The 27,344-nt window shown below is 47.9% G+C and overlaps 1 protein-coding gene across 1 annotated transcript in view; it reads left to right on the top strand.

Moving 5' to 3' along the window:
- The window catches only part of LOC140458329 (sorbitol dehydrogenase-like), a 65,065-nt gene extending 38,093 nt beyond the window's left edge, over positions 1-26,972 (top strand). The window contains exons 7-9 of the mRNA XM_072552718.1: positions 12,286-12,464; positions 17,117-17,238; positions 26,726-26,972. Of these exons, the coding sequence (XP_072408819.1) occupies positions 12,286-12,464; positions 17,117-17,238; positions 26,726-26,972 (548 nt within the window). The remainder of the gene's footprint in view (positions 1-12,285; positions 12,465-17,116; positions 17,239-26,725) is intronic.
- Positions 26,973-27,344: the final 372 nt, after the last annotated feature.

The following is a 27,344-nucleotide window of genomic DNA, read 5'->3' as shown; positions in this document are numbered from 1 at the left end:
TATTCTGGGTGGGGGATTTCACATAGGGTTCGGCAGCATTACTGCCGATTGAACTGGTCCAGTTCGAAAGGACATAGCTGCAAGACTGGGTCTGTAGCAGGTGGTCAGGGAACCAACGAGGGGGAAAATCATACTTAATCTCATCCTGACCAATCTGTCAGCTGCAATTGCACCTATCCAGGACAATATCAGTAAGAGTCACCACCACACAATGCTTGTGGAGACAAAGTCCCACCTTCACATTGAGAACACCTTCCGTCATATTGGTGTGGCGCTATCACCGTGCTAAATGGGACAGACTTTGAAATGGTGCTGTGGGCCATCAACAGCAGCATAGTTGTACTCCATGGACATTATATCCCCCGCTCATGGCCCATCATATCTTCCACTAATGACCCACCATATCCCCCATTCATGGCCCACCAGATCCCCCATTCATGGCCCAACATATCTCCCACTCATGGTCCACCATATCGCCATTCATAGCCCACCATATCTCCCACTCACGGCCTACCGTATCTCCCACCCATGGCCCACCATATCCCCCATTCATGGCCCATTATATCCCCCGCTCATGGCCCATCATATCACCCACTAATGACCCACCATATCCCCCATTCATGGCCCACCATATCCCCCATTCATGGCCCATCATATCCCCCACTCATGGGCCATCATATCCCTCTCCCATGGCCCATCATATCCACCATTCATGGCCCATCATATCTCCCACTCATGGTCCACCATATCCCCCATGCATGGCCCATCATATCTCTCTCCCACGTCCCACCGTATCTCCCACTCATGGCCCATCATATCTCCCACTCATGGTCCACCATATCCCCCACTCATGAACCATCATATCCCCCATTCATGGGCCATCATATCCCCCATGCATGGCCCATCATATCCCTCTCCCATGGCCCATCATATCTCCCACTCATGGTCCACTATATCCCCATTCATGGCCCATCAGATCCCTCTCCCATGGCCCAGCATATCCCCACTCATAGCCCACCATATCCCCCATTCATGGCCCACCATATCCCCCACTCATGGCCCATCATATACCCCACTCATGGCCCACCATATCCCCCATTCATGGCCCACCATATCCCCCATTCATGGCCCATCATATCCCCCACTCATGGTCCACCATATCCCCCATTCATGGCCCACCATATCCCCCACTCATGGCCCAGCATATCCCCACTCATAGCCCACCATATCCCCCATTCATGGCCCACCATATCCCCCACTGATGGCCCACCATATACCCCACTCATGGCCCACCATATCCCCCATTCATGCCCCATCATATCCCCCACTCATGGCCCATCATATCCCCCACTCATAGCCCACCATATCCCCCGCTCATGCCCCATCATATCCCCCACTCATGGCCCATCATATCCCCCACTCATGGCCCACCATATCCCCCACTCATGGCCCATCATATCCCCCACTCATGGCCCACCATATCCCCCATTCATGGCCCATCATATCCCCCACTCATGGCCCATCATATTCCCCATTCATGGTCCACCATATCTCCCACTCATGGCTCATCATATCCCCCGCTCATGCCCCACCATATCCCCCGCTCATGAACCATCATATCCCCCATTCATGGGCCATCATATCCCCCATGCATGGCCCATCATATCCCTCTCCCATGGCCCATCATATCTCCCACTCATGGTCCACTATATCCCCATTCATGGCCCATCAGATCCCTCTCCCATGGCCCAGCATATCCCCACTCATAGCCCACCATATCCCCCATTCATGGCCCACCATATCCCCCACTCATGGCCCATCATATACCCCACTCATGGCCCACCATATCCCCCATTCATGGCCCACCATATCCCCCATTCATGGCCCATCATATCCCCCACTCATGGTCCACCATATCCCCCATTCATGGCCCACCATATCCCCCACTCATGGCCCAGCATATCCCCACTCATAGCCCACCATATCCCCCATTCATGGCCCACCATATCCCCCACTGATGGCCCACCATATACCCCACTCATGGCCCACCATATCCCCCATTCATGCCCCATCATATCCCCCACTCATGGCCCATCATATCCCCCACTCATAGCCCACCATATCCCCCGCTCATGCCCCATCATATCCCCCACTCATGGCCCATCATATCCCCCACTCATGGCCCACCATATCCCCCACTCATGGCCCATCATATCCCCCACTCATGGCCCACCATATCCCCCATTCATGGCCCATCATATCCCCCACTCATGGCCCATCATATTCCCCATTCATGGTCCACCATATCTCCCACTCATGGCTCATCATATCCCCCGCTCATGCCCCACCATATCCCCCGCTCATGCCCCATCATATCCCCCACTCATGGCCCATCATATCCCCCGCTCATACCCCATCATATCCCCCATTCATGGCCCATTATATCCCCCACTCATGGCCCTCACAACCTTTACCATCAAACCAGGGATCAATGCATGCCGATCTGCAGAAGCAACAAATGATAGACAGAGTTAAGTGATCCTGGATTAGTGGTGTTGGAAGAGCACAGCAGTTCAGGCAGCATCCAAGGAGCAGCAAAATCGACGTTTCGGGCAAAAGCCCTTCATCAGGAATAAAGGTAAAGAGCCTGAAACATAGAGAGATAAGCTAGAGGAGAGTGGGGTGGGGAGAAAGTAGCATAGAGTTCAATAGGTGGGTGGGGGAGGGGATGAAGGTGATAAGTCAAGGAGGAGAGGGTGGAGTGGATAGGTGGAAAAGGCAGGTAGGACAAGTCCGGACAAGTCATGGGACAGTGCTGAGCTGGAAGTTTGGAACTAGGGTGAGGTGGGGGAAGGGGAAATAAGGAAACTGTTGAAGTCCACATTGATGCCCTGGGGTTGAAGTGTTCTGAGGTGGAAGATGAGGCGTTCCTCCTCCAGGCATCTGGTGGTGAGGGAGCGGCGGTGAAGGAGGCCCAGGACCTCCATGTCCTCAGCAGAGTGGGAGGGGGATTTGAAATGTTGGGCCACAGGGCGGTGTGGTTTATCGGTGCGGGTGTCCCAGAGATGTTCCCTAAAGCGCTCTGCTAGGAGGCATCCAGTCTCCCCAATGTAGAGGAGACCGCATCGGGAGCAACGGATACAATAAATGATATTAGTGGATGTGCAGGTAAAACTTTGATGGATGTGGAAGGCTCCTTTAGGGCTTTGGATGGAGGTGAGGGAGGAGGTGTGGGCGCAGGTTTTACAGTTCCTGCGGTGGCAGGGGAAGGTGCCAGGATAGGAGGGTGGGTTGTAGGGGGCTGTGGACCTGACCAGGTAGTCACGGAGTGAATGGTCTTTGCAGAAGGCGGAAAGGGGTGGGGAGGGAAATATATCCCTGGTGGTGGGGTCTTTTTGGAGGTGACGGAAATGTTGGTGGATGATTTGGTTGATGCGAAGGTTGGTAGGGTGGAAGGTGAGCACCAGGGGCGTTCTGTCCTTGTTACGGTTGGAGGGGTGGGGTCTAAGGGCGGAGGTGCGGGATGTGGACGAGATACGTTGGAGGGCATCTTTAACCACGTGGGAAGGGAAATTGTGGTCTCTAAAGAAGGAGGCCATCTGGTGTGTTCTGTGGTGGAACTGGTCCTCCTGGGAGCAGATACGGCGGAGGTGGAGGAATTGGGAATACGGGATGGCATTTTTGCAAGAGGTAGGGTGGGAAGAGGTGTAATCCAGGTAGCTGTGGGAGTCAGTGGGTTTGTAAAAAATGTCAGTGTCACGTCGGTCGTCATTAATGGAGATGGAGAGGTCCAGGAAGGGGAGGGAGGTGTCAGAGATGGTCCAGGTAAATTTAAGGTCAGGGTGGAATGTGTTGGTGAAGTTGATGAATTGCTCAACCTCCTTGCGGGAGCACGAGGTGGCGCCAATGCAGTCATCAATGTAGCGGATGAAGAGGTGGGGAGTGGTGCCGATGTAATTACAGAAGACCAACAAAGAGACAGGCATAGCTGGGGCCCATACATGTGCCCATGGCTACTCCTTTGGTCTGGAGGAAGTGGGAGGATTCGAAGGAGAAATTGTTCAGGGTGAGGACCAGTTCAGCCAAACGAATGAGAGTGTCGGTGGAAGGGTTCTGTTGGGGACGTCTGGAGAGGAAAAAAACGGAGGGCTTGAAGGCCCTGGTCATGGCGGATGGAGGTGTAGAGGGATTGGATATCCATGGTGAAGATGAGGCATTGGGGGCCGGGGAAACGGAAGTCTTGGAGGAGGTGGAGTGCGTGGGTGTTGTCTCAAACACATGTGGGGAGTTCCTGGACTAGGGGGGATAGGACAGTGTCGAGGTAGGTAGAGATGAGTTCAGTGGGGCAGGGGCATGCTGAGACAATGGGTCGGCCAGGGTGGTCAGGCTTGTGGATCTTGGGAAGGAGGTAGAACCGGGCAGTGCGGGGTTCCCAGACTATGAGGTTGGAAGCTGTGGGTGGGAGATCTCCTGAGGTGATGAGGTTCTGTATGGTCTGGGAGATGATAGTTTGGTGATGGGGGGTGGGGTCATGGTCGAGGGGGCAGTAGGAAGAGGTGTCCTCGAGTTGGCGTTTGGCTTCAGCGGCGTAGAGGTCAGTGCGCCAGACTACCACTGCGCCCCCTTTATCTGCTGGCTTGATGGTGAGGTTGGGATTGGAGCCGAGGGATAGGAGGGCTGCGCGTTGTGAGGGTGAGAGGTTGGAGTGGGGGAGGGGGGTAGACAGGTTGAGGCGGTTAATGTCCCGGAGGCAGTTGGAAATGAAGAGTTCGAGGGCAGGTAATAGGCCAGCGCGGGGTGTCCAGGTGGATGCAGTGGGTTGGAGGTGGGCAAAGGGGTCCTCGGAAGGTGGGCAAGAATCCTGATTGTGAAAGTAAGCTCGGAGGCGGAGGCGACGGAAGAATTGTTCGACGTCACGGCGTGTATTAAATTCATTGATGCGTGGATGGAGGGGGATGAAGGTGAGTCCTTTGCTGAGGACTGATCGTTTGTCCTCAGTGAGGGGGAGGTCTGGGGGGATGGTGAAAACTCGGCAGGGCTGGGAGCTGGGATCTGGTGTGGGTGTGGGGCTGGGAGTGGGGGCGGAGCCTGTAACTGGAGTGGGTGTGGTGGTGGGGGGAATAGGGGTGGAGTCATGAGCAGGGTTAGTGTTCCCCTCGGGGTTCTGTGGGATGGGGATAGTGACAGTGGGGTCTTTGGGGGGGCGTGTCTGCAGAATGCAGGTGAGTGGCGCTGGTGGGGGTGGAAGTGGTGGTGACCACAGCAGTAGGGGTGGCGGAAGTCACTGAGCATGTGGCATCAGCGATGATGTGAGGGGCGGAAGTGATGTCACGTATGATGCATGAGGAATTGTGAGGGGCGGAAGTGGTTGTGGGAGTGGCCATAATGGGGGTGGAAGTGACATCATCGATCAGCGTGGGCGTGGCAGCTACATCAGCCGCATGGCTAATGGGGTCTGTGTAGTTTCCGAGGCCAGGGGAATCTTCTGGAATGTTTGAGGAGCGCTGGTTATGGAGGTGGGTAGATATGGATCCCACCTAAGCTCTGCAGTTCTGCCATGGTTGTGAATGGTGGTGGAAAATTAAACAACTCACTGGAGGAGGAGGACGCTCCACAAATATCCCCGTCCTTGATGATGGCAGAGCCCAGCACGTCAGTGCAAAACATAAGGCTGAAAGATTCGCAGTAAATTTCAGCCAGAAGTGCCACATTGGTGATCCATCTTGGCCTCCTCCAATGGTCTCCAGCCTTACGGCGTGGCACAGTGGCTCAGTGGTTAGCACTGCTGCCTCACAGCGCCAGGGACCGGGTTTGATTCCTGCCTTGGGTGACTGTCTGTGTGGAGTTTGCACGTTCTCCCCCTGTCTGCGTGGGTTTCCTCCGGGTGCTCCGGTTTCCTCTCACACTCCAAAGATATGCAGGTCAGGTGAATTGGCCATGCTAAATTGCCCATCGTCAGGGATGAATATGGGGAATGGGGCTGGGTGGGTTACTCTTCGTAGGATCGGTATGGACTTGTTGGGCTGAAGGGCCTGTTCCCATACTTTAGGAAATCTAATTGTTTAAAAAAATTACAGAGACCAATCTTCAGCCAATTCAATGCACTCCATGTGATATTAAGGCACTGGATTCTGTAGCTGGGCCCTGACAATATTGCAGTAGTACTACTGAAGACTTGCACTCCAGAACTTGCTGCTCCCCTAGCCAAGCTGTTCCAGTACAGTAATAACACTGGCATCTACCCGACAATGAGGAAAATTGACCAGATATGTCCTGCACATAAATTGGAGAACAACTCCAACCCAGCCAATTACCACCCCATCTACACTTGATCATCAGTAAAGAGATGGAAGGTGTCATCAACAGTGCTACAAAGCAGCACCTGCTCAGCAATAACCTGCTCAGTGACATTTGGGTTCCCCAGGGCCAGTCAGTTCCTGACCTCATTTGAGCCTTGCTTCAAACATGGACAAAAGAGCTGAATTCCAGAGGGGAATGAGAGTGACAGACCCTGACATCAAGGCTGCATTTGCCTGAGTCTGGCCTCAAGGAGCAAAACTGAAATCAATGTGTATCAGGGTGAAAATTCTCTCCTGGCTGGAGTCATACCTGGAAGATGATCGTGGTTGTTAGAGGTCAGTCATCTCAGCTCCAGGACATCTCCGCAGGGGGTTTTAGGGTAGTGTCCTAGGCCCAACCATCTTCATCAATGACGTTTCCTCCAACATAGTCAGATGTGGGGATGGTCACTGATGATTGCACAATGTTCAGCACCATTTGCAACTCCCCAGAGACTGAAGCAGTCCATATTCAAAATCTACAAAACCTGGACAATATCCAGGTTTGGGCTGACAAATGGCAAATAATATTCAGACCACACAAATGCCAGGCTACAATCACTTCCATTAAGGGACAATTTGACCACCACCCTTGGCATACAATGATGTTACTAACACTATCAACATCCTGGGGTTTACCATTGTCTCCCCACTTGCTGGATGGGTGCAACTCCAACAACAAGGCAAAAGTGAAGACTGCAGATGCTGGAGATCAGAGTCAAGACTAGAGTGGTGCTGGAAAAGCACAGCAGGTCAGGCAGTATCCGAGGAGCAGGAAAATCGAAGTTTCGGGCAAAAGCCCTTAATCAGGACTGAGGCAAGGAGCCTCTGGGTGGAGAGATAAATGGGAGGGGGTTAGGGCTGGGGAGGAATTCCGCCTCAGAACACTTCAACCCCAGGGCATCAAAGTGGACTTCACCAGTTTCCTCATTTCCCCTCCCCCCACCCTACCCCAGTTCCAACCTGCCAGCTCAGCACCATCCTCATGACCTGTCCTACCTGCCAATCTTCCTTCCCACCAATCCGCTCCACCCTCCTCTCCAACCAATCACCTTCACCCCACCTCCATCCACCTATTGCACTCTTAGCAGCCTTCTCCCTACCCTAACCCCCTCCCAGTTATCTCTCCACCCCAGAGGCTCCCTGACTCACTCCTGATGAAGGGATTTTACCCGAAGCGTCGACTTTCCTGCTCCTCAGATGCTGCCTGACCTGCTGTGCTTTTTCAACACCACTCTAATCTTGATGCAGCTCCAACAACACTCAAGAAACTTGGCACCATCCAGGAAAATGCAGCCCGCTTGATTGCACCACATCCACAAGCATTCACTCCCTCCACCACCAACACTCAGTCACAGCAGTATGTACTATCGACGAGAAGCACTGCAGAAATTCACCAACAAGCCTTAGATAGCACCTTCCAAACTCAAAACCACTTCCATCGAGAAAGACAATGGCAGCAGATACTTGGGAACACCACCCCCTCCAAGTTCCCCTCCAAGCCACTCACCATCCTGACTTGGAAATATATCGCCATTCCTTCACTGTCACTGGGTCGAACTCCTGAAATTGCCTACCTAAAGACATTGTGGGTCTACGTGCAGCACATGGTCTGCAGCAGTTCAAGAACGCAGCTCACCACCACCTTCTGAAGGGCCCCAAAGGATGGGCAATAAATGTTGAGCCAACCAGGTACGCCAATGTCCCATGAGTAAATAAAAAAAAACTTGGGATGGAATCTTACAGGGATCTGACCAATGTGAGCTATGGTAAGATTACGCCTGGTGAGGCTTATCTCGATGATGGGAGCATTTTTCTTCATCCTTTATGCTTTCGATAGTTATCATGGTGACTGTCTTGCTAGACAACATCGAGTTGTGAATTAAGGGGATTATTGATTGTTCAATATCTTGTTAATAGCCTGACTCGCCTTGTTAACATTTAGCTTCCCACCTTACTAAACTAACCAAACAAGCAAGGTGACAAGTAAACTCTACATGTACATAGGAGCAGGTACCTGGTGAATTCAGCTCACTGCTTGATCTGTTAGTTAGGAACAGACTGCATCTGAGCACAATCCACGGGCACCAGCTACATGCACCCCTCATCCAAGAACATTGATGCCTGACATATACTAACCCCTGATGGTCATCATGGCACCTCTCCGATAACACTTTGCAGGCCACTGATGAAGCACAAACTTGGATTGCAGTGGTCACTGGCAACTAGTAGTGAAAGGCTGCAGCAAGGACAGTACAGACATGAACTGGGTCCCAGACAGTGGATTGGATCAGGCTCCATCTCAGGGCTGTTCGATGGCTGTCTTAGCTCTCTTACTTCACATCTGCTCAAACCATCCAGGCCTTACCTTGGTTCCTGCCTTGCCATGCTACGCGGCACAGTCATACAACCAGCGGCTTGCCTTCCTGGTCAGCAACCCTCAGTTGGAGGATGGGGTGGTGGGCAGTGGGGTTGGGGTGTGTAGTTGTTGTATGACTCACTGTATGGCACCGTGTGGCAACAGCTTGGATAGCAAACACCCCCCCCCCCCCCGGTGTGCACCAAGTAAGCAGCTGTGTCTGAAAGTCTTAGCAAAGTCATGCATTGATGAGGTATCCATCAGTCAGGGGCTCCTAGTGCAGGAGGTCTGAGGCAGCCTCTAGTACCAGTCCGAGGATGGGTGCCCTGTGCCTCTGACGTCCTGGGGGTGCGGCACAGTCAGTCCAGTGGCTCAAACATGGCCAGACTGAGGGGTTAGGAGATGGCCGGACACCAGTTAGAAGGTCTGGTCGTTTCTCATCCGGGACTGTCCCATTCCGTTGCCCAAGGAGGCTGAGCATCTGTAGGTTGATTGATCCCTGTGTCGAACCTGACAGGGGAGGAGGGCTGAAGGGACACCGGGTTGGGGGAGTGGATCACTGCTGCAGAAAGGAGACTTGATAAGTTATTCTTCAGAACTGCAGGCTCATTGGGGGAAGGGTGGGTAATGATTGTGAAGGGGAGGGAAAGGGGGGGGGGCATGGTAAATGTGGTAAAAATACAGGAAAGGGGATGTGCAAGAAAAAGTTGTTCACCTATGTTCTAGAGCACCCTTGTGTCATGGTACATATTAGGACCACACTTGGCATTGTTACCACAAGATATTGGGCAACTCCAGGCTCATGTCGGCTATTGGGTGGAAGCCTGGGGAGCTATGAAGCCCCTAGGGTTCCCAGCAGGGGCTATCAGGGGCCATATCAATGTGGAGAGGCAGGGGATGGAAACCACTGGCCAAAGAGCTCTCACTGCCACCTTCCATCACACTGGGACTAGGAAGTGCACAACGGGAAGGAAGTTGGAGCTGTGAACACACTCAGTGGGGGTGGGGTAAGTGTTTCATCCTGTGAGGGATGGAGCTCCAACACTCATGGATGTGAGGCCCTTGTGAGGGGAAACATCACAGTGCTGCAGGCCTCCAAATCCCTGGCCTTCCTAATCACAGATGCCCTACAGTGTAGAGGTGGGCCATTTGGCCCATCAACTCCACACCAACCCTCCGAAGAGCATCTGACCCAGACCTGCACCCACCTCCCCTACACCCCTCATTTCCCGTGTCTAATCCACTACAAGCCTGTACGCTATGAAACAATTGAGCACGGCCAATCCACCCACCCTGCACATCTTTGGACTGTGGGAGGAAACCGGAGCACACGGAGGAAACCCTCGCAGAGAATGTGCAAGCTCCACACTGACACATGCCTGAGGGTAGAATCAAACTTGCTTCCCTGGTATTGTGGGTCAGCAGTGCTAAACACTGAGCCTCGGTGCCACTCTAAAGCATCCCCCCCATCCTGGTGTGGTTTGCATGTCCCTGCCTCCGACATTGTTGACCACCTCATTCACTCAGACATTGCGGTCAAGGTAAGAATAGGGATATGTTAAAGGGTGAGGGCCAAAGGTGTCAGCAAGAACCCATTTGCCTTTGTACATCCAGGTTCCTCTTGCGGGTGCAGCAGGATGTCAACGCAACCATAGATCCATGTGTGCACATCCTGTGTGGACATGGAGTTAGGCCTCGTGCTTTTGAACAGTGACGCCGGGGCGACACTGCGAGACAAACGTGGTGGGAGTGGCAGAGGCAAGATGTTGCAGGAATTACTGAGAGTGGATGGAGCATGGGCCTTGGTGGGAGGTGGGTACAGGAACTGAGACAGAGTGTGAGGGAACAGAGAGAAGATTTGCGCCACTTAGCCTGGCACAAGGAAGATGGTCATTGACCTGACTCTGGCACAGCTGGGCATTTCTCCAGACAGCGCAGACTGCACTGACCCAGGGTGACCATCTTGGAGCCAGCTGCTCCTTGGGACATTGTTTTTGACCCCTTTTCTGGTTCCCCTCTTCCTTTGCTCCACCAGGAGTGCTAGGTCCCTGTCGGAGGATTGCCGTGGCAGCTGTGGAACGTCAGTACTTTCAACAGCCGCCTTCAAAGGATGGTGCAGATGCAACGGATATCCAGCCAGCAGGAAGCTCTCCCAGGAACAGCACCTCACGAGGATGGAGCTGGAACCAGACCTGAGGGGCACCGTAGTTAGGGCAGGTTTACATCGTTAACGAAGCAAGTTTGCTCAGATCCAGTGAGAATGCTCACTACCAGCAGTGCCCCTTGTTCTATTCTGCTGAATGGTTTTCCCTGCACGCAGGGAATCGAAAACGATGTGATCCATGTGGGCACGCCAATAGCGGTGTGCGGAATGTCGGAGCAGCTGTGAGGGCAAGTTGCTAACTAGTCCTTTTGGCGAACAACTCCCGACAAAACCCGACAAAACTCACACTCGGGTGGCAAGCAAGCGTGAGATTCAGCCTTTGGTCCATGGAGCAGGTTTGGGGAAAGAGGAGAGTGAGAGAGAGAGAGAGAGAGAGAGACAGAGAGATGTCAAAGAAGCTGAAGGTATAGGTGCCAGTGGAGTGGTTGGACCATGAGAGATGAAGTTAGATGAGAGACTGGGCAGTCAGGAGAATGCAGAGATGTTGCAGTATGGACAAACTGAGTGAGTGGGCAAATGCAGCATAATGTGGACAGAAGTGAGGTTATCTGTTTTGATAACAAACATAGGAAGGCAGACGATTATTTGAATGACTGTAGATCGGCTATAAATCTAGGTGTCCTTGTATATGAGTCACTGACAGTAATCATGCAGGTACAGCAGGCAGTAAAACTGTATGTTAAAGTGAGAGGATTCGAGTACAGGAACAAGGATGTCTTGCTACAGTTATAAAGAGCATTGCGGAGGTCGTACCTGAAACCTTGTGTTTGTAGTTTTGGTCTCCTTATCTGAGGAAGCGTATTCTTGCTGCAGGGTGAGTGCAGAAAAGACTGATTCCTGGGATACCAGGACTGATGAATGAGCAGAGATCAAGTCGATTAGCATTGTATTCACTGGAGTTTAGAAAAATGTGGGAAGTCTTCATAGAAACCTATCAAATTCGATCAGGTCTAGATAGGTTATAGATGTTTAAGTGATGTTCCCATATTTGGGGAGTCCAGAACTAGGGGTCACAGTTTAAATATAAGGGGTAAACCTTTTAGGACTGAGATGAGGAGAAATGTCTTCACCCAGAAAGTGGGGAGCCGGGGGAATTCGCTACCCTAGGAAGTGGCTGAGGCCAAAATATTGTGTATTTTCAAGAAGGAGGTAGATATAGCGCTTGTGGCTAAAGAGAGCAAGGGTTTTGAGCTCAATGGTCAGCCATAATCATATTGAATGGTAGAGCAGACTCGAGGGACCGAATGGCCTCCTCCTTCTATCTTCAATGATTTAATTTTTCTGCCAAAGGTGTTGGTGATAGAGTGTGTGATAAGGTCGAGGGGAGTAAATCAGGATGCAGAAAGGACCAGAACTGGAGGAAGAAACAGAGCTCCTAGAAACTTCTGATGCTAACTTTTAATCTCATTGTTTTTTTTTGTCAGATATGTGTCAGGATCGATTGGAGAAGGCAAAATGCATGGGGGCCACTGTTGTCTTGAAAGTCGATAAATGTACATGTCCTATGGAACTGGCCCAGAAGGTGAAGAACTCTCTCTGTGCCATGCCAGACATATGCCTTGAATGCACTGGCTCTGATACCTGTACCCAGGCTGGTGTCTATGTAAGTACTGGGATCCTTAACTTTTTGAAATCTGTCAACCCGTGTGATATTAGACAAAAAAGGTAGCATAAAGCTAGAGATTGTGCAAGGATATTTTCTGAAATTCTCAGCCGGGTCTCTGTATGTAGTCCAGATGGCACCTCTTCATCTTGAGTACAGCATGTTTCTTTAAATTGGTGTATAGAGGAAAACAATATTTTCCAAATGCAAGGTTCCAAAATGAGACAGATAATATTTTATTGTTACAGTGAAAAATTTGGCTTTTGATTGTGCGCAATGGAATGCACTTCAATGCACCAACTGGGTATAAATACTTCAACCAACATGTTATGACAAATCTGAAGGACAGGTAAGGATTTGAACCCAAATGTTCTGGCCCAGAGGTAGGGACACTATCTTTGCACCACAAGAGCCCATCAACTGGGTACATGACAGGCACAGCAGAGGTCCCAGGATCCAGCTATGATCGTCAGAGCAAAAGAAATACATTGCAACAAGTGAGGCCATTTGTGCCATCATGCATGTGCTGGCTCTCTGAAGCAGCTTATCAGTTAGTCCCATTCCCCATGGTCTTTCTCCAGAGCCTTGACAATTTCCATCTTTGCAGCTGCACACCCAACTGAAGGTTACAATTGAATCTGCTTCCACCATTCTTTCAGGCACGTTCCAGATACAACACTTCAGTACAGAAAGAGAATTCTCGACTGCATTTTTTGAAATTATCTGAAATTTATGTCTTCTATTACTGACCAGCTCCCAAAGCCCTCCTAATTTTAAATGCCTCTGCTAATTTCCCCTCTTAACTGTTGATGCTTAATGAAGATCAGTCCCAGTTTCATCAGTTTCTCCATGTGACTGAACGCCTACATACAAAGGTGTCCTGAACGGAGTACTGTATTAACTTATAATTCCAATGACTGGTTATAAGTAGGTAAATATTGAACATTTCTTTCGAAGAATGACACTTTTGCTAACCAACGGACATTGATTTTTTAAAGTCATTGCTGATTGGCATTGTGAAACCACAGTTCATTGCACAGAAATAAAGCTAAGACATTCAGATGCTAGAAATCTGAAACAACAACAGAGACTAATGGAGAAAGACAGCAGGTCTTGCAGGATTTGCGGAAGAACACCAATGAGGGGTCACTGAACCCAAAGCATTGACTCGTCTTTCTCTCCACTTCCTGTTTTTGGTTCATTTCAAGGAGATGTAATGTTTACGGAGACCCCCAAGAGAAACTTGTGAATAGCTCCTTCCCGTCTCATCAAGGTGGAAGGTGGATCAGTCAGAAGTTAATGGTTGGGACTAGAAAGATATTCAGTCACTTTGGCTATGAGTCAACTGCTAAAGAGGAGCAATGTGAGACTAGAGCTCATCCTTCTACAATCTTTGAAATACAAAACCAACGTGGAGAGAGGTCATTAGATTAGATTCCCTACAGTGTGGAAACAGGCCCTTCGGCCCAACAAGTCCACACCGACCGGCCCAAGTGCAACCCACCCAGACCCATTCCCCTACATTTACCCCTTCACCTAACGCTATGGGCAATTTAGCATGGCCAATTCACCTGACCTGCACATCTTTGGACTGTGGGAGGAAACCCATGCAGACACGGGGAGAACGTGTAAACTCCACACAGACAGTTGCCCGAGGTGGGAATTGAACCCAGGTCCCTGGTACTGTGAGGCAACCGTGCTAACCACTGTGCCACCGTGCTGCCCCATGTTTAGATTAGATTAGATTACTTACAGTGTGGAAACAGGCCCTTCGGCCCAACAAATCCACACCGCCCCGCCGAAGCGCAACCCACCCATACCCCTAACCTAACACTACGGGAAATTTAGCATTGCCAATTCACCTGACCTGCACATCTTTGGACTGTGGGAGGAAACCGGAGCACCCGGAGGAAACCCACGCAGACACGGGGAGAATGTGCAAACTCCACACAGTCAGTTGCCTGAGGCAGGAATTGAACCCAGGTCTCTGGCGCTGTGAGGCAGCAGTGCTAACCACTGTGCCACCGTGCCACCCTTTAATGTGATGCAACCTTTTGCCTGCTTTATGGAAATGTGATCTGGAGAGCACACAAGCTGCTGGAATGAAGCTGATGAAGAGTCATCTAGACTCGAACTGTTAGCCTGCTCTCCATGGATGCTGCCTGACCCACTGCAATCTCCAGCATTTGTTGTTTTCTGCTGGAATGAGCAACTGTCTGTATCTCTCCTTCTCTCTTAATTTCATTTAAGTTCTGAGCCCTGTTTAACTGTGGGAAAGTGTCAACAACCCAGCAACAGGCAGAGACGTCCTGCTCAAAAAGAGGTCTGGATTTTCTACACAGTGACTGCAGGAGAGATAGGATTGTACCAGCTACGGCTGGTGAGCAACTGCCCAAGTGAGAACCAAACATCCAGTAGCAATCAGTGAATATTTATTAACTTTATCTCTTTATCTGCATCTTACATGGCCAAGTTTATTTTTTTTTAACTCCTGTTTTTTATTATTTTTTTAATGTTGTGTGTGTGCAAGTGTGAGACACAGCGAAAGACACTAGGTGTACAAATCTTTATTCAATTTCCACCACCAGGAAGAAAAGAAACACCCAAGTGGCCAGTGACAAGCAGTGCCCTTCACATCAAAGGGCAATGCTGTGTGATCAAACAGCGAAGAGGAGGGCAGGGGTTAAATCAAAATAGAGTTGGAGGAGGAGATAATGCCCACTTCTCCCTGAACAGCTCGAGGGTGTTGGTGGACACCACATGCTCCTTCTCCAGTGGCCAAGTTTAAATCTGTGTTAGCACTAATCAAAGAGAAGTAAGGCATATTGGTCCATTGTTAATGTGTTTGATAATTTCACCTGACTGTGCTTTAGCAGTAAAACTAATCTCATATATGTTTAAATTGAACATACCTGTCTGCCTTAGTTCTTACAAACTGCCCCATGTAAAGAATTATTAACATTCCAGTATCCTTTTAAGAGCTCAAATTGGTTTTAATGTTGTAAACTTCCAGTGTGCTCATTCCATGAAATAGCATCAATTCCTAAGGTTTGCTGCCCAGTATTGGGATATGGCATTCCAGCGGAGGTTTCGTTTGCGGTTTGTACGTCATTGTTGTTACTGTAATTAGGCTTAAACACTAAGGCTCAGGAAAGGCATCCAAATTGTTATGTGTGACATCCATGTGTCTTCAGCCAAGATCAGATTGAGGTCAGTACCTTTCATTCCTTTGCTCAGGTATGTCCATATGTTAGAAATGCCTCTATCTGTGCTCAAGTAGCTGTGGAAATGAGTGTGGTAGTGAACAAACATTTAATGGCTTTGAGTGAATTACCCTCCTTTACTTTTAATACTTGCTGTCACCTACATAGGATTTAGATGAGCATATTTAACAATACTTTCTGTTTTTATTCATGCTGGAAGACCCATGTCCTCATAGAGTGAGTCCTCGTTTTAAGTTTGTTTCCATGTTAATTTTTTTTTAATGTCCTGTGTTCCTATTTAAAGTTCCATTCCCTGTTTTAACATCCCTTTATTCCTGGTCAAGTCTCATATCATTGTGCCTCAGTTATGATGCCCACTGATCTCACTCTAAAGTTTGTTACCATTGTGTCTACGCCCTGCAGTCAAAGGTCATCATTTTGTTAAACATCCCTTTTAAGCTTTGTTTTTCAAAATTCTTTGTTGTTTGTATCTGTGTTTTAGTGGAGCTGCTGTACTCTGTAATACTTATTCTGCATTTGTACTGTACAATAAACCTCTTTACAGCTCCTCTAAAGGAAGAGGTCCACATTGTTCACCTTGTTTTCTTTTGCAAGTATTTCAATTCAGAATTCACAGTGCTACACATATGTAGAACAGCATTTCAGCTTTTATATTGGCCTTTCCCAGGCAAAATATGTCCTTGGAACTGGTTTTAACATTGAATCTTATGAGGAAACATGCTTAATTTAAAATTGCTTCACTTTATCATAATTTTCAAACTTAAAAATCGCACAGCACCGAGTTATAGTCCAACGGGTTTATTAGTTTTCAGAGTGCTGCTCCTTCATCAGCTGGTGGTGGATAAAGGAGCGGCGCTCCGAAAGCTAGTGCTTCCAAATAAACCTGTTGGACTATAACCTGGTGTTGTGTGATTTTTAACTTTGTGCATCCCAGTCCAGCATCGGCATCTCCAAATCATAATTTCCGGGAATGGCACCCTGATTTAAAGTGAGGACACCTGGTAAAAAGGATGTTGAATTGAAATCCAGGGGAGTGATTCCATAATGGTTTTGCTAATGGATAAATTACCATGAGGCTCAGAATAAAGCTCTGGGGACGTGAGTTCAAATCTCCACTGGTTACGCCACTAGTGGAATTGAACTTCAATTCCTTCAATAATATGTTCTAACACTGGACTAATGGGAGATGGTCATTAATTGGCCACTTAGGGCCTGAATTGGCTTTGTGGTTCAGATGAGGTGCCCAATGCCTTTGACTCTAAAATTTCAAACGGATTGAGGATGAGCAGGTAGGTAAAGGGAAAACCTGCAAACCCAATGGTAGGGGAGAGTGTAAACTCCAGCCCAAACTTTGCTGAGACATGACACTTATCTTTTAGGGGCTGGAGCTGCTGTGTGCCGTGCCTCACTGTGTTTTGCTTTTCACAGGCTGTCAAACCTGGTGGAATGGTCGTATTGGTTGGCATGGGACTGGCTACAGCAAACGTTCCTGTAACACACGCGACAGTCCGAGAAGTGGATATTCGGGGTACCTTTAGATATACAAACACGTAAGCCAGGCAATTCATATTTATGTGATCTGATCTGTGGAGGGACAATTGAGTGAAAAGCACATGTGTTCTGGCACTGATTTGCCTTGACATCTCGTGTCTTGAAAATACCCCAAAGTAAACCTCTTCAAGAGTATTGTTATTCCAATGAATATGGTTGTGCTTTCACTCAACGCAAGACTCCACGAGTAGCAATGAGACAAAAGAATAATGAAGGGTGCTATATGCTGCATTAGAACTAATGGAGTCTGCTTTTGGTGGTTTTGCATGAGGGGAGAATATTGACCAGGGCACCCAGAGCAGGTATTTTCTTTGAATTTGTCAGAGGCGTATGATGCCAACGCCAAGTGGACCCTAGGGCTCTTTCTGAGTGTGCCTCCAGGTCAACCAATTTCTCATTCCATTCAGTGGTTTCTCTTGCATGGATTTCTAAGACATGCAGGCTAGGTGGATGGACCATGGTAAGTCGGGGCAGTGTGGGGGACCGGGTCTGGATGGGATGCTCTTCAGGGAGTCAGTGCAGACCCGATGGGCCAAATAGCCTCTTTCCGCACTATAAGGCTTCTACAATTCTATGCACGCTTTAGCTTCCACTCAGGCCCACCCCACCCCCATTATTTATCTCTCAGCCCCCTCAGGCCATCCCCTCATTCCCGATGAAGAGATTATGCTCAAAACGTCGACTCTCCTGCTCCTCGGATGTTGCCTGACCGGCTGCGCTTTCCAGCGCCACACTCTTCAACACTGAAACCAGTGATTGCCAATATTGAGTTGTGTGGAATCTGAGAGGGTTTTAATTTCTGTGGTGACAATCACAAGAACTCTTGTTATGTGGGAATGGGAAATAGGGTGGTTGCAGTGGGTGGTGGGGTACAGCACATGGAGGCGCAAATAGGACGCAATAAACAATTGCCTGATAGTAGTCAACTCAAACCTTGAGGCTTGGTAAAGGTAAAAGATTATTGCAGGTTATTGCTCACGCAATGTTTGTGAGAAATTCTTAAATGGAATGTGCTGTGATATAGGTGGTATGAACTTTCACCAATATGACAGAAAATGGACAATACTAATACATTTTTCAAGCCATTCAGCAGGTAATTATAGATGTCTCACATAATTCTTATGATGGACCTCGCCCATACAGGAATGTGCACATGCAGACCGGTGAACGTTCAAAGCGAGAGAGCTCACAATTTCTTCAAAGTGGAATGTAACCACTAAACGAGCCCTCCATGTAACTGCATAGTCAGCATGTGATCGTGAGCTGAACCTGATTGATTGGAGTCTCTGTCATGTGTCAGGACCATGTGAGAGAGCAGAGACTCCCAAAATATGACATCTCGTGGTGTATTCATTCCTGGTGCCACGGAGGTGAGACTTCGAGTTGGAGCACGGAAACAGACCCTGTGGTCAACCCATCCATGCTGACCAGTTATCCTAACCTAATCTTGTCCCACTTGCCAGCACTCGGCCCATATCCCTCTAAACCCTTCCTATTCATAAAGATATCCAGATGCCTTTTGAAACATTGTATTTGTACCAGCCTCCAACACTTCTTCTGGCAACTTCAAAAGTTTGTTCCTGAGTGAATTGAACTGCATGTTTGGAACGAGGGTTGAATTGCCTGGCTTAAATATTCTAGAATGCATTTGGGAATTGGACCTTTCAAAGCTAAATACCTCTTACCAAGGGCAACGTTCATTCCAATATCCCTTTGACCCTCATGCTGAGGGAGGGTCCTTGCTGACTGTGTGTTTATGTTCATTACAGGCCTTCGTTTCCTTACACATTAGAAGGGTTTCTGACAATTGTCTTCTTCCATTGCTGTTTTGTGGTAGGGATGATGTAACCAGGGAGGGATGGGTATAGAATCATTGAGTCCCTATATTGTGGGAGTAGGCCATTCGGCCCATCAAGTCCACATTGACCTTCCAAAGTGTATCCCACCCTTTCCCTGTAACCCTGCATTTCCCATGGCCAGTCCATCTAACCTGTATACCTTTGGGCTGTGGGAGGACACCAGAGCACCTGGAGGAAACCCACAGGGACACAGGGAGAACATGCAAACTCCGCACAGTCACCCGAGGCTGGAATTGAACCTGGGTCTCTGGTGTTGTGAGGTAGCAGTGCTAACCACTGAGCAGCCGTGCCACTGCATTGACACAAGCCAATGAAAAGGCTTCATCTGTGGAGTTTTGTCCAGAGGCATGTTGAACAAAAAGATCTTCATCCTCACTTTATCAGATGTTTCGAGAGGATCTTAAATTTCTTGTGAACATTTCTGAAGTGATTTATGATTGTCGGGCACACAACTGAATATTACATCTTGCCTTTGGTCCACCTGGTCATGCTTTATGCAGTTTGCTGACTGAGAGAGTCAGTCTGCTGTAGGAATGCCCACAGTGATTTTATGGAGCAAGTTCTAGGATTATAACCCAGCAGCAGTAAAGTATACAGCCCGAAACGTCGACTTCGAAGCTCCTTGGATGCTGCCTGAACTGCTGTGCTCTTCCAGCACCACTAATCCAGAATCTGGTTTTCAGCATCTGCAGTTATTGTTTTTACCTACAGTGGTATATTCGGGATGGTGAGTGGCTTGGAGGGGGTGGTGTTCCCATGACCTAGTTGGTACAAGTCACAGGTTTGGAAGGTTCTGTTGGCGAGTTGCTGCAGCTGTGTGACAGTCACAGAGGGGAGTGAATATTCAGTGTTGTGGATGGGGTGCCAATCAAGCATGTTGGGCTAGTCCTGGATAGTGTTGTTGGAGCTGCACCATCTAGATAAGAGGAAGGTATTCCATCAGGCTGCTGACTATGTCATGATAGTCATAATATATGGACTCTCAATTTTCAGCTTCCATCATCCACTTTTCAGTTCCTGAGGCCTTTAGTGCGCTGAAGTGATTTTAAAAGGACACACATTGACCTAAAATGGCCTCAATGATCACGTGACCATGGACTGCAAAAAAAAAAGAAGTGAGACTGGAAAAGGAAGCAGAGGGAGATGGAAACCAGAGCAGAGAGGAGACAGGGAATTCCAGGAGAGAGAAGGCAAAAGTGAAAGGGAGTTTAAATTGAGACAGCTCAAGCTAACTACCTCATACCTAAGGGCTGAAATATTCCGGTCCACCCATTCAATCACTGCACTTGCTGTGGGAAAGAGTGATGGCCTCCTTTATATGTTTTGAGTGGTTAGCACAGCAAATAAACAAAACAGATCTGAAGTTATTATTTTATCTAAAGTTAATGCAACCAAACACTGAGTCAGAACATAAAGAAACTCATATCTCCTATTGCACTTTGCATATGCTTGATAAGTGGCACTTATTGGACATGAAAGGTTGCCCGTCGATTACACAGCTTGCATGTAAACAGTGATGGCAAAAGTGAGGACTGCAGATGCTGGAGATCAGAGTCTAGATTAGAGTGGTGCTGGAAAGGCACAGCAGGTCAGGCAGTATCTGAGGAACAGGAAAATCGACATTTCGGGCAAAACGAATGCCTGAGGAAGGGCTTTTGCCCGAAACGTTGATTTTCCTGCTACTCGGATGCTGCCTGACCTGCTGTGCTTTTCAAGCACCACTCTAATCTGGACAAGTAAACAGTGATGCCAGACATGGGGATACACAAAAGATCTGTACTTCAGTAGCAGTAGCACAGAAAGAAAAAGAGACATGGATTGGTAATAACAAAATCTGAAAGTCTGTCTCTCTCTCTCTTCCCCCCCCTATTAAATTGTAACATCTCAAGGACTCTAAGGACTTCTAAAATAAAATAGCCTTTTTCTCTTGTCTGTACAAGACACACCCTCTCCTTTTCTAACTTCCGTGCCTGTCTTTGTGTGTGTTGTTTGTTGATTTTTCTCAGGAATAGTAAGTAATAAAATTCCTCCTGCTTTCACACAGGTGAAGCTGGTGATCAGCTCCTTAATTTTAACTGCATTATCATGGAAGTGTGAAAGCTGGGAAAAATAAATTTAAAGATTTGTTGTTACTAACTAGGAGGAACCACTCAGCTGGCAGAATTGGAAGGGGGGAAAATAAATTGTTTTTAACGATGAGTGGAGACTGAAAAGATTTTCTTCAGACTGTAATATCAAAGAAGTAAGGTGCCCACTTTAAATGTTAATGCTGTTGTAGAGCATAGCTTTTGGGAAACTAAGTGCATTAAACTTTGGAAGAGTTAAAAAAGATAGCTAGATATGTGAAGGAAAAGTTTCAGTTAAAAGCCAGAAAGTTAGAAATTGTAAAACAGGTGGTGAAAAATCAAGAGGTGAAAACTGAAGGTAACAAGACACATTAAAATTGGAAAATCTGAGATTGGAGCTGGGATTTCAGTAGAAAAAAAAACAAAGCTAATTTTGCAAAAAAAGGAAGCAGAGGGAGATGGAAACCAGAGCAGAGAGGAGACCGGGAATTCCAGGAGAGAGAAGGCAAAAGTGAAAGGGAGTTTAAATTGAGACAGCTCAAGCTGACTACCTCATACCTAAGGGCTGAAATATTCCGGTCCACCCATTCAATCACTGCACCTGCTGTGGGAAAGAGTGATGGCCTCCTTTATATGTTTTGAGTGGTTAGCACAGCAAATAAAGTGACCAGTCTGACAATGAAAAGGGTAAAGTCACCATAGTCTTGCTAGTGCATAGAGAGAGAGAGAGAGAGGTGGAGGTGGTTTAACCTGAGGATCCCCATCCCTTAGACGAAGGGGAGAGGTAATCTCAGCAGCCCCTGAACCGACACAATTGGCATCACTAACCAGCTGCCAGCCAACTTAACTAACCCACCCGACAGCTATAGAGTAGGCTGGCGGGGAAAGTCCATGAAGTTTGCTCTTTCTTACCTGAGGTGAGGCCCAGTGACTTTGAGACAGCAGAAGAGGCTATTTTAAGTCCACACTAACTCACACAAAAATTCTTCATCCTCAACAAACCAGACATCCCTGGAATTGGAATGGCTTACCAGCTCACTTTTAACTGAAGTGTATGGGCATTTGAAATTAAGGCCGTGCACAAGAACTTCCATAATTCTTCTTGAGGGGCTCCAAGACTCAATTCCTTTTGTTCTCCAGGTGTATGTAGTAGAATAGAAGGTAGCAGGATCCAGAGAGAGATGGCCATTAGTGAGTTGCTGCCACTGTGTGTCAGTCACAGAGGGGAGTCAATGTTAAATGAGGTGTCAGTCAAGCAGGTTGGGTTAGTCTCTGGATAGCGTTGGGCTTCTGCAGTGTTGTTAGAGCTGCACCATCTAACTAAGAGAAAGGTATTCCATCACACTGCTTGTGCCATGACAGCACTAATATTATGGACTCTCAATTTCAGCTTCCCATCATTTGGCTTTTAATTCCTGAGGCCTGTTGTGGGCTGAAGTGATTTTAAAATGGTCAAGTGATCATGGACTGCGTCAAGTAAACCAATGCAAAATTTTTAAAAACAGTCAGAACTGAAATTACGGTTTTATCGAAAGTCAGTGAGACGAGTCACTGACTCAGAGCATCATGAAGCTCACATCCCAATAGGCTGCTGACTGTGAGTTAACACATGGACCACAGTCTAGGTCACATACCAAAGAGAAATAAAGCCAAGATAAGTATGCCTGAAGCAAGCGGAAGAATACAGGAAGTTTGGCAGCATGAGTAGAACCATCTCGGACTGTTTAAAGAAGGGACCCAAGGGGAAAATCGCCCCAAATCTTTGTGCTGTACAAGTCCAGAGTCTGTATTGGAAAATTGTTGGTTCTGTCTGCCCCTCGAAGCTCAAGCTGTGAAGCCATAGTGTATAGTATTAACATTGGTGTCTGTCTGCTCATGGTATGGAGGTGCTGGTGTTGGACTGGGGTGGGCAAAGTTCAAAATTGCACAACACCAGATTATAGTCCAACAGGTTTATTTGGAAGTACTAGTTTATTTGGAGAGCTGCAACCCATTCTGAAAGATGAAAGGCTTAACAGCAATCTCGGTTTGTTCAATACATTGTTTCAGTTGCATGACACTCAGAACTTTTGCGATAAATTCTGTGTCGTATGATCTTGCTTCACAGCTACCCGATGAAGGAGCAGTGCTCCCAAAGCTAATGCTTCCAATAAACCTGTTGGAGTATAATCTGGTGCTGTGTGAGTTTTAGCTCTGTCTGCTCAAGTATGACTGTTGACCAGGAGAGCTGTCAGGTATGTTTGTCACTGGTTTGAGCAGCTAAAAAGATACACCGGCATTCTAGGAGATGCATTCCTTGCTCAGCAGGTGAAATTCAAAGATTTTTCACCTGGATGGAAGTTAAATCCCCGTGCGCTGGTAAAGGCCGGATGGAAAAGGTTATAATTGAGCATTGGTTCAAGACTACTTCACAAGTGACTGGTACCAACAGTACCAGTAACAGGGAGGCATGTTTTATTGAGAAACTGTATGGTGAGCAGCAACATAGCTTCCTCAAATAGAAAAGGACAGAGCAGGTGACAGGAAAAAAGTTGGTAGCTAATGACAGACAGTCAGGGAACTGAGAAAGATTCACAGAGTGTAATGAATCCCATGAGAATTGGCTGAGGGTGGGTCACATGCATCAAACCAGAGGGAAACAGCCAAAAGGCTTGGAAGTTCTTAAAGCGGTGAGGCCTGTGGTGGTTCAGGAAGGGTCAGTCGAATGAAGCAGGCTGGCAGTATCAGAAAGTGTCCGGACAGAGCCAGAAGGGGTTAGGCAGCAGTGAGTCATGCCAGTGGCCAGAAGAGAGGTCAGGGAAGGGCCATGGAACCTGATAATGGATGGCAAGCCACTGCCAGAAATCTGGCTATCTGTATCTTCAAGGTATGATTACAAAGAAAATCAATGGCATTCTCAAACAGGCCAGGAACAACTGAAGGTGCAAGCTTCACATAGTATTTTTTAAATTGATTTACAGGATGAGAGTGTACTGGCCAGGCCAGCATTTATTGCCCATCCCTAATTGCCCAGAGGGCAGTTAAGGGTCAACCACATTGCTGTGGGTCTGGAGTCACATGTAGACCAGACCAGGTAAGGATGGCAGTTTCCTTCCCTAAAGGACATTAGTAAACCAGCTGGGTTTTTCCTGACAAGCGACAATGGATTCACAGTCATCACTGCACTCTTCACTCCAGGTTTTCATTGAATTCCAATTCCACCATCTGCTGTGCAGCGGGATTCAAACCCAGGTCCCCAGAACATTACCTGGGTCCCTGGGCTATGAGTCCAGTGATAATACCTCTGGGCCACCATCTCGCACTAATCGTGAAAGAGCTGCAGGGGAGGATAGTTGAACCTAAACATCCATCTCATAGCCGTAGTGTTCCAGGGAAAGTGAAACATGTTCCACAAAAGGGAAAGGAACATCCCCCACCCCAGGCAGTATTAGTGGTGGCAGCCATTAAAACCAGGTGCCACTAGGGGTCTGAGGAACAATACCTCAAGCAGTTCAGTCGGCTTGGTGTTGAGTTAAATGAGAACGAGGTACAACATGCATGTGCAGGCTCCCTTCAGGTGACAGCCCTCAGATTACTGCCAACCAGCCTTTGAGAAGGGTGTCACTGGCTGGGCCAGCATTTATTGCCCAGCCCTTGTTGCCCTTGAGAAGGTGGTGGTGAACTGCCATCTTGAACCACTCATTTGTACAGCACTTCTCTTCAGTTCCCACTGGTAATAATTAACCAGGGTCAGGAGGGAGAACTCCCCTGCTCTTTATAATTACAGATTCTGGGGATCTTTTAAATTGGAACTCAGTTGGAGGCTCAGTTTAATGGCTTGTCTGACAGGTATCATTGTAGCAGTGCCTTGGCGCTGCAGGCAGAGGAAGCCAGGATTTTGTGTTCAGGTCTCTAGGGTGGGAGGTCATTCCTCACACTTTATACAACAATTGTATTTGGTGGCACAGTGAATGCGGTTCCTAACCACACACTTTGCAGTGCCTGTGTTAATGATATAGCTCATTACATTTACGATAGGGTGAGTTCATTGTTGGAATGCCTATCTGCTCAAACTTTCTCCCAAATTGACACAACTTGGGTCTCCTGGAGCCAGTTATTCCAGAACTGTGGAGAATAGCGTTCCCTTGAGTCTGGGGGTAAAATCAGACAAGCCCCTGTTTTACAGCACTAGCCAGGTCATATAATAAAGATAAACAAAGAAACATCAAGGGATACAGTGTTTCATTTCCTCTTCCGGCTCCATTTTGATTTAGCGCCTTCCCACTCTCCCTTCCCCCCTGTGTCATGTTTGATGGGTTTATATTGCCTATAATGAAGTTTGCTTGTAAACTTCTAATTGGGGACATGAGTGGGAGTTAAAAGGAAAAATGCAAAAAGGCACACAGTGATTCTGGTGGTGGGACAGTCATTCATTTGCATGTGATAACACTTCTAGGTAGAAAAGAAACAGAAGAAAAATAGAAAATAGGAGCAAGAGTAGGCCGCTCAGCCTGCTGCACTATTCAATATGACCATGGCTGATCATCCAACTCAGTCCCCATTCCTGCTCTCTCCCCATACCCCTTAACCCCTTTAGCCCTAAGAACTGTATCTAACCACTTCTTGAAAATATTCCATGGTTTTGCCCCAGTCACTTTCTGTGGTAGAGAATTCCACAGGCTCCCTCCTCTCTAGGTGAGGAAACTTCTCATCTTGGTCCACCCGTATCCTTAGACAGTGACCCCTTGGTTCTGGGCTCTTTGGTCATTGGGAACATCCATACTGCAACTAGTCTTGTTTGCATTTAATGGTTTCTATAAAATCCACCCACACTCTTCTCCTAAGGTGAGGTGTCCAACATCAATGTTAATGAATGGGTAAGTGGATGAATAAGTGAATGGGGCAGGGCAGATAGCCAGGGGTGGTACATTGATAAGTGGGTAGCGTCGGTGAGAAAGTAGATGGATTGGGTGACAAGTGGGTGAGGTGATAAGTGGCTGAGGTGGCAAGTGGGTAAAGTGAAGGGGCAAGCAGGTGAGGTGGCAGCTGGGTCGATTGGTAGGTGGAGATGGTGGTAGGTGAATGAGATGGTAAGAGGAAGTGAATTGGGTGCCCAAGAGGCCATCAGGTGGGGTCAAGGGGACAAACAACAATCAGACACCAGAGGAGGTGGTCAATGGTCAGGGGTATTTAGAGAGAGCCAGAGGATTGTCCATAAGAATGGTTGGGTTGGCTATCGGTGTGAGTGTTTGATAAGAGATATGATAGAATCCAAGAATTAGGCTGTGATTTTTTTATATATATCCTGACATTTCCTGGGTAATTATCTGAGACAGTATGTTATAGCCGTCCAAAACCCAAGTTGTAACTCCAAATCGAGAACTATCACAGAGCGTCCTGTGGAAAAGAGACTCAGCCATCGGAAGTTGAAATTTCCTGGGGCAAATCCTGACAAGCATTCCAGAGACTGGGAGATTTGTGTGTCATGACCAAGCAGGCAGAGGTGTTGGCTGTTGGAGGGAGTGGGGCGGTGGTGAGCAATGTGATCTGATAGTTGACCTCTCTCCCTCCTGCTGTTCCAGGTGGCATACTGCAATCGCCCTGCTAGCTTCAAAGAAGGTGGATGTCAAACCTCTGATAACGCATCGTTTCGGACTGGAGCAGGCCCAGGAAGGATTCGAGTGCGTGAAGAAGGGAGCTGGAATCAAAGTGGTCATCAATTGTGAACAGCAGCAGCAGCAGTGCCCATCACTGTGCCCACAAAACCAGTGTGGCCAGCAACAATCACAGTGCCAAACAAGACAGTGTCCCCAGCACAGCTTCTTCTGATTTGTTTTGTTTGTGCAATTACAGTTTTGACCACTGTAAAAGTAATGTCACCCAGCCAATTGACCTTCTGCAATAAACACTGTGTATAACTGGTACCAGACCTCTCTTTATTTACATTGCATTGTCCGTACTCCTGCTTATGATTTCCCTCTTTTTTTAGACTTTAGTAGATAACAACATGAATAAATTCAGGACCTCTGAGGGATCTGCTAAATGAATCATAGCCTCTCTGCTCAGTATTTTTGGCCGGTTAACTGTAGGCACTAGTCTTGACAGGCAAATCAAGTTAAAGAAGAAGAGATTGCTCCATTCAGCAGAACCAGAGTACGACAATTTACAAAACACAAAGGCAACATGAGGAAAATTCCTTCC

The sequence above is a fragment of the Chiloscyllium punctatum genome, chromosome 33 (assembly GCF_047496795.1).
Source record: "Chiloscyllium punctatum isolate Juve2018m chromosome 33, sChiPun1.3, whole genome shotgun sequence".
Classification (NCBI taxonomy): Eukaryota; Metazoa; Chordata; class Chondrichthyes; order Orectolobiformes; family Hemiscylliidae; genus Chiloscyllium; species Chiloscyllium punctatum.
This window is presented reverse-complemented; position numbering and strand designations above follow the sequence as displayed.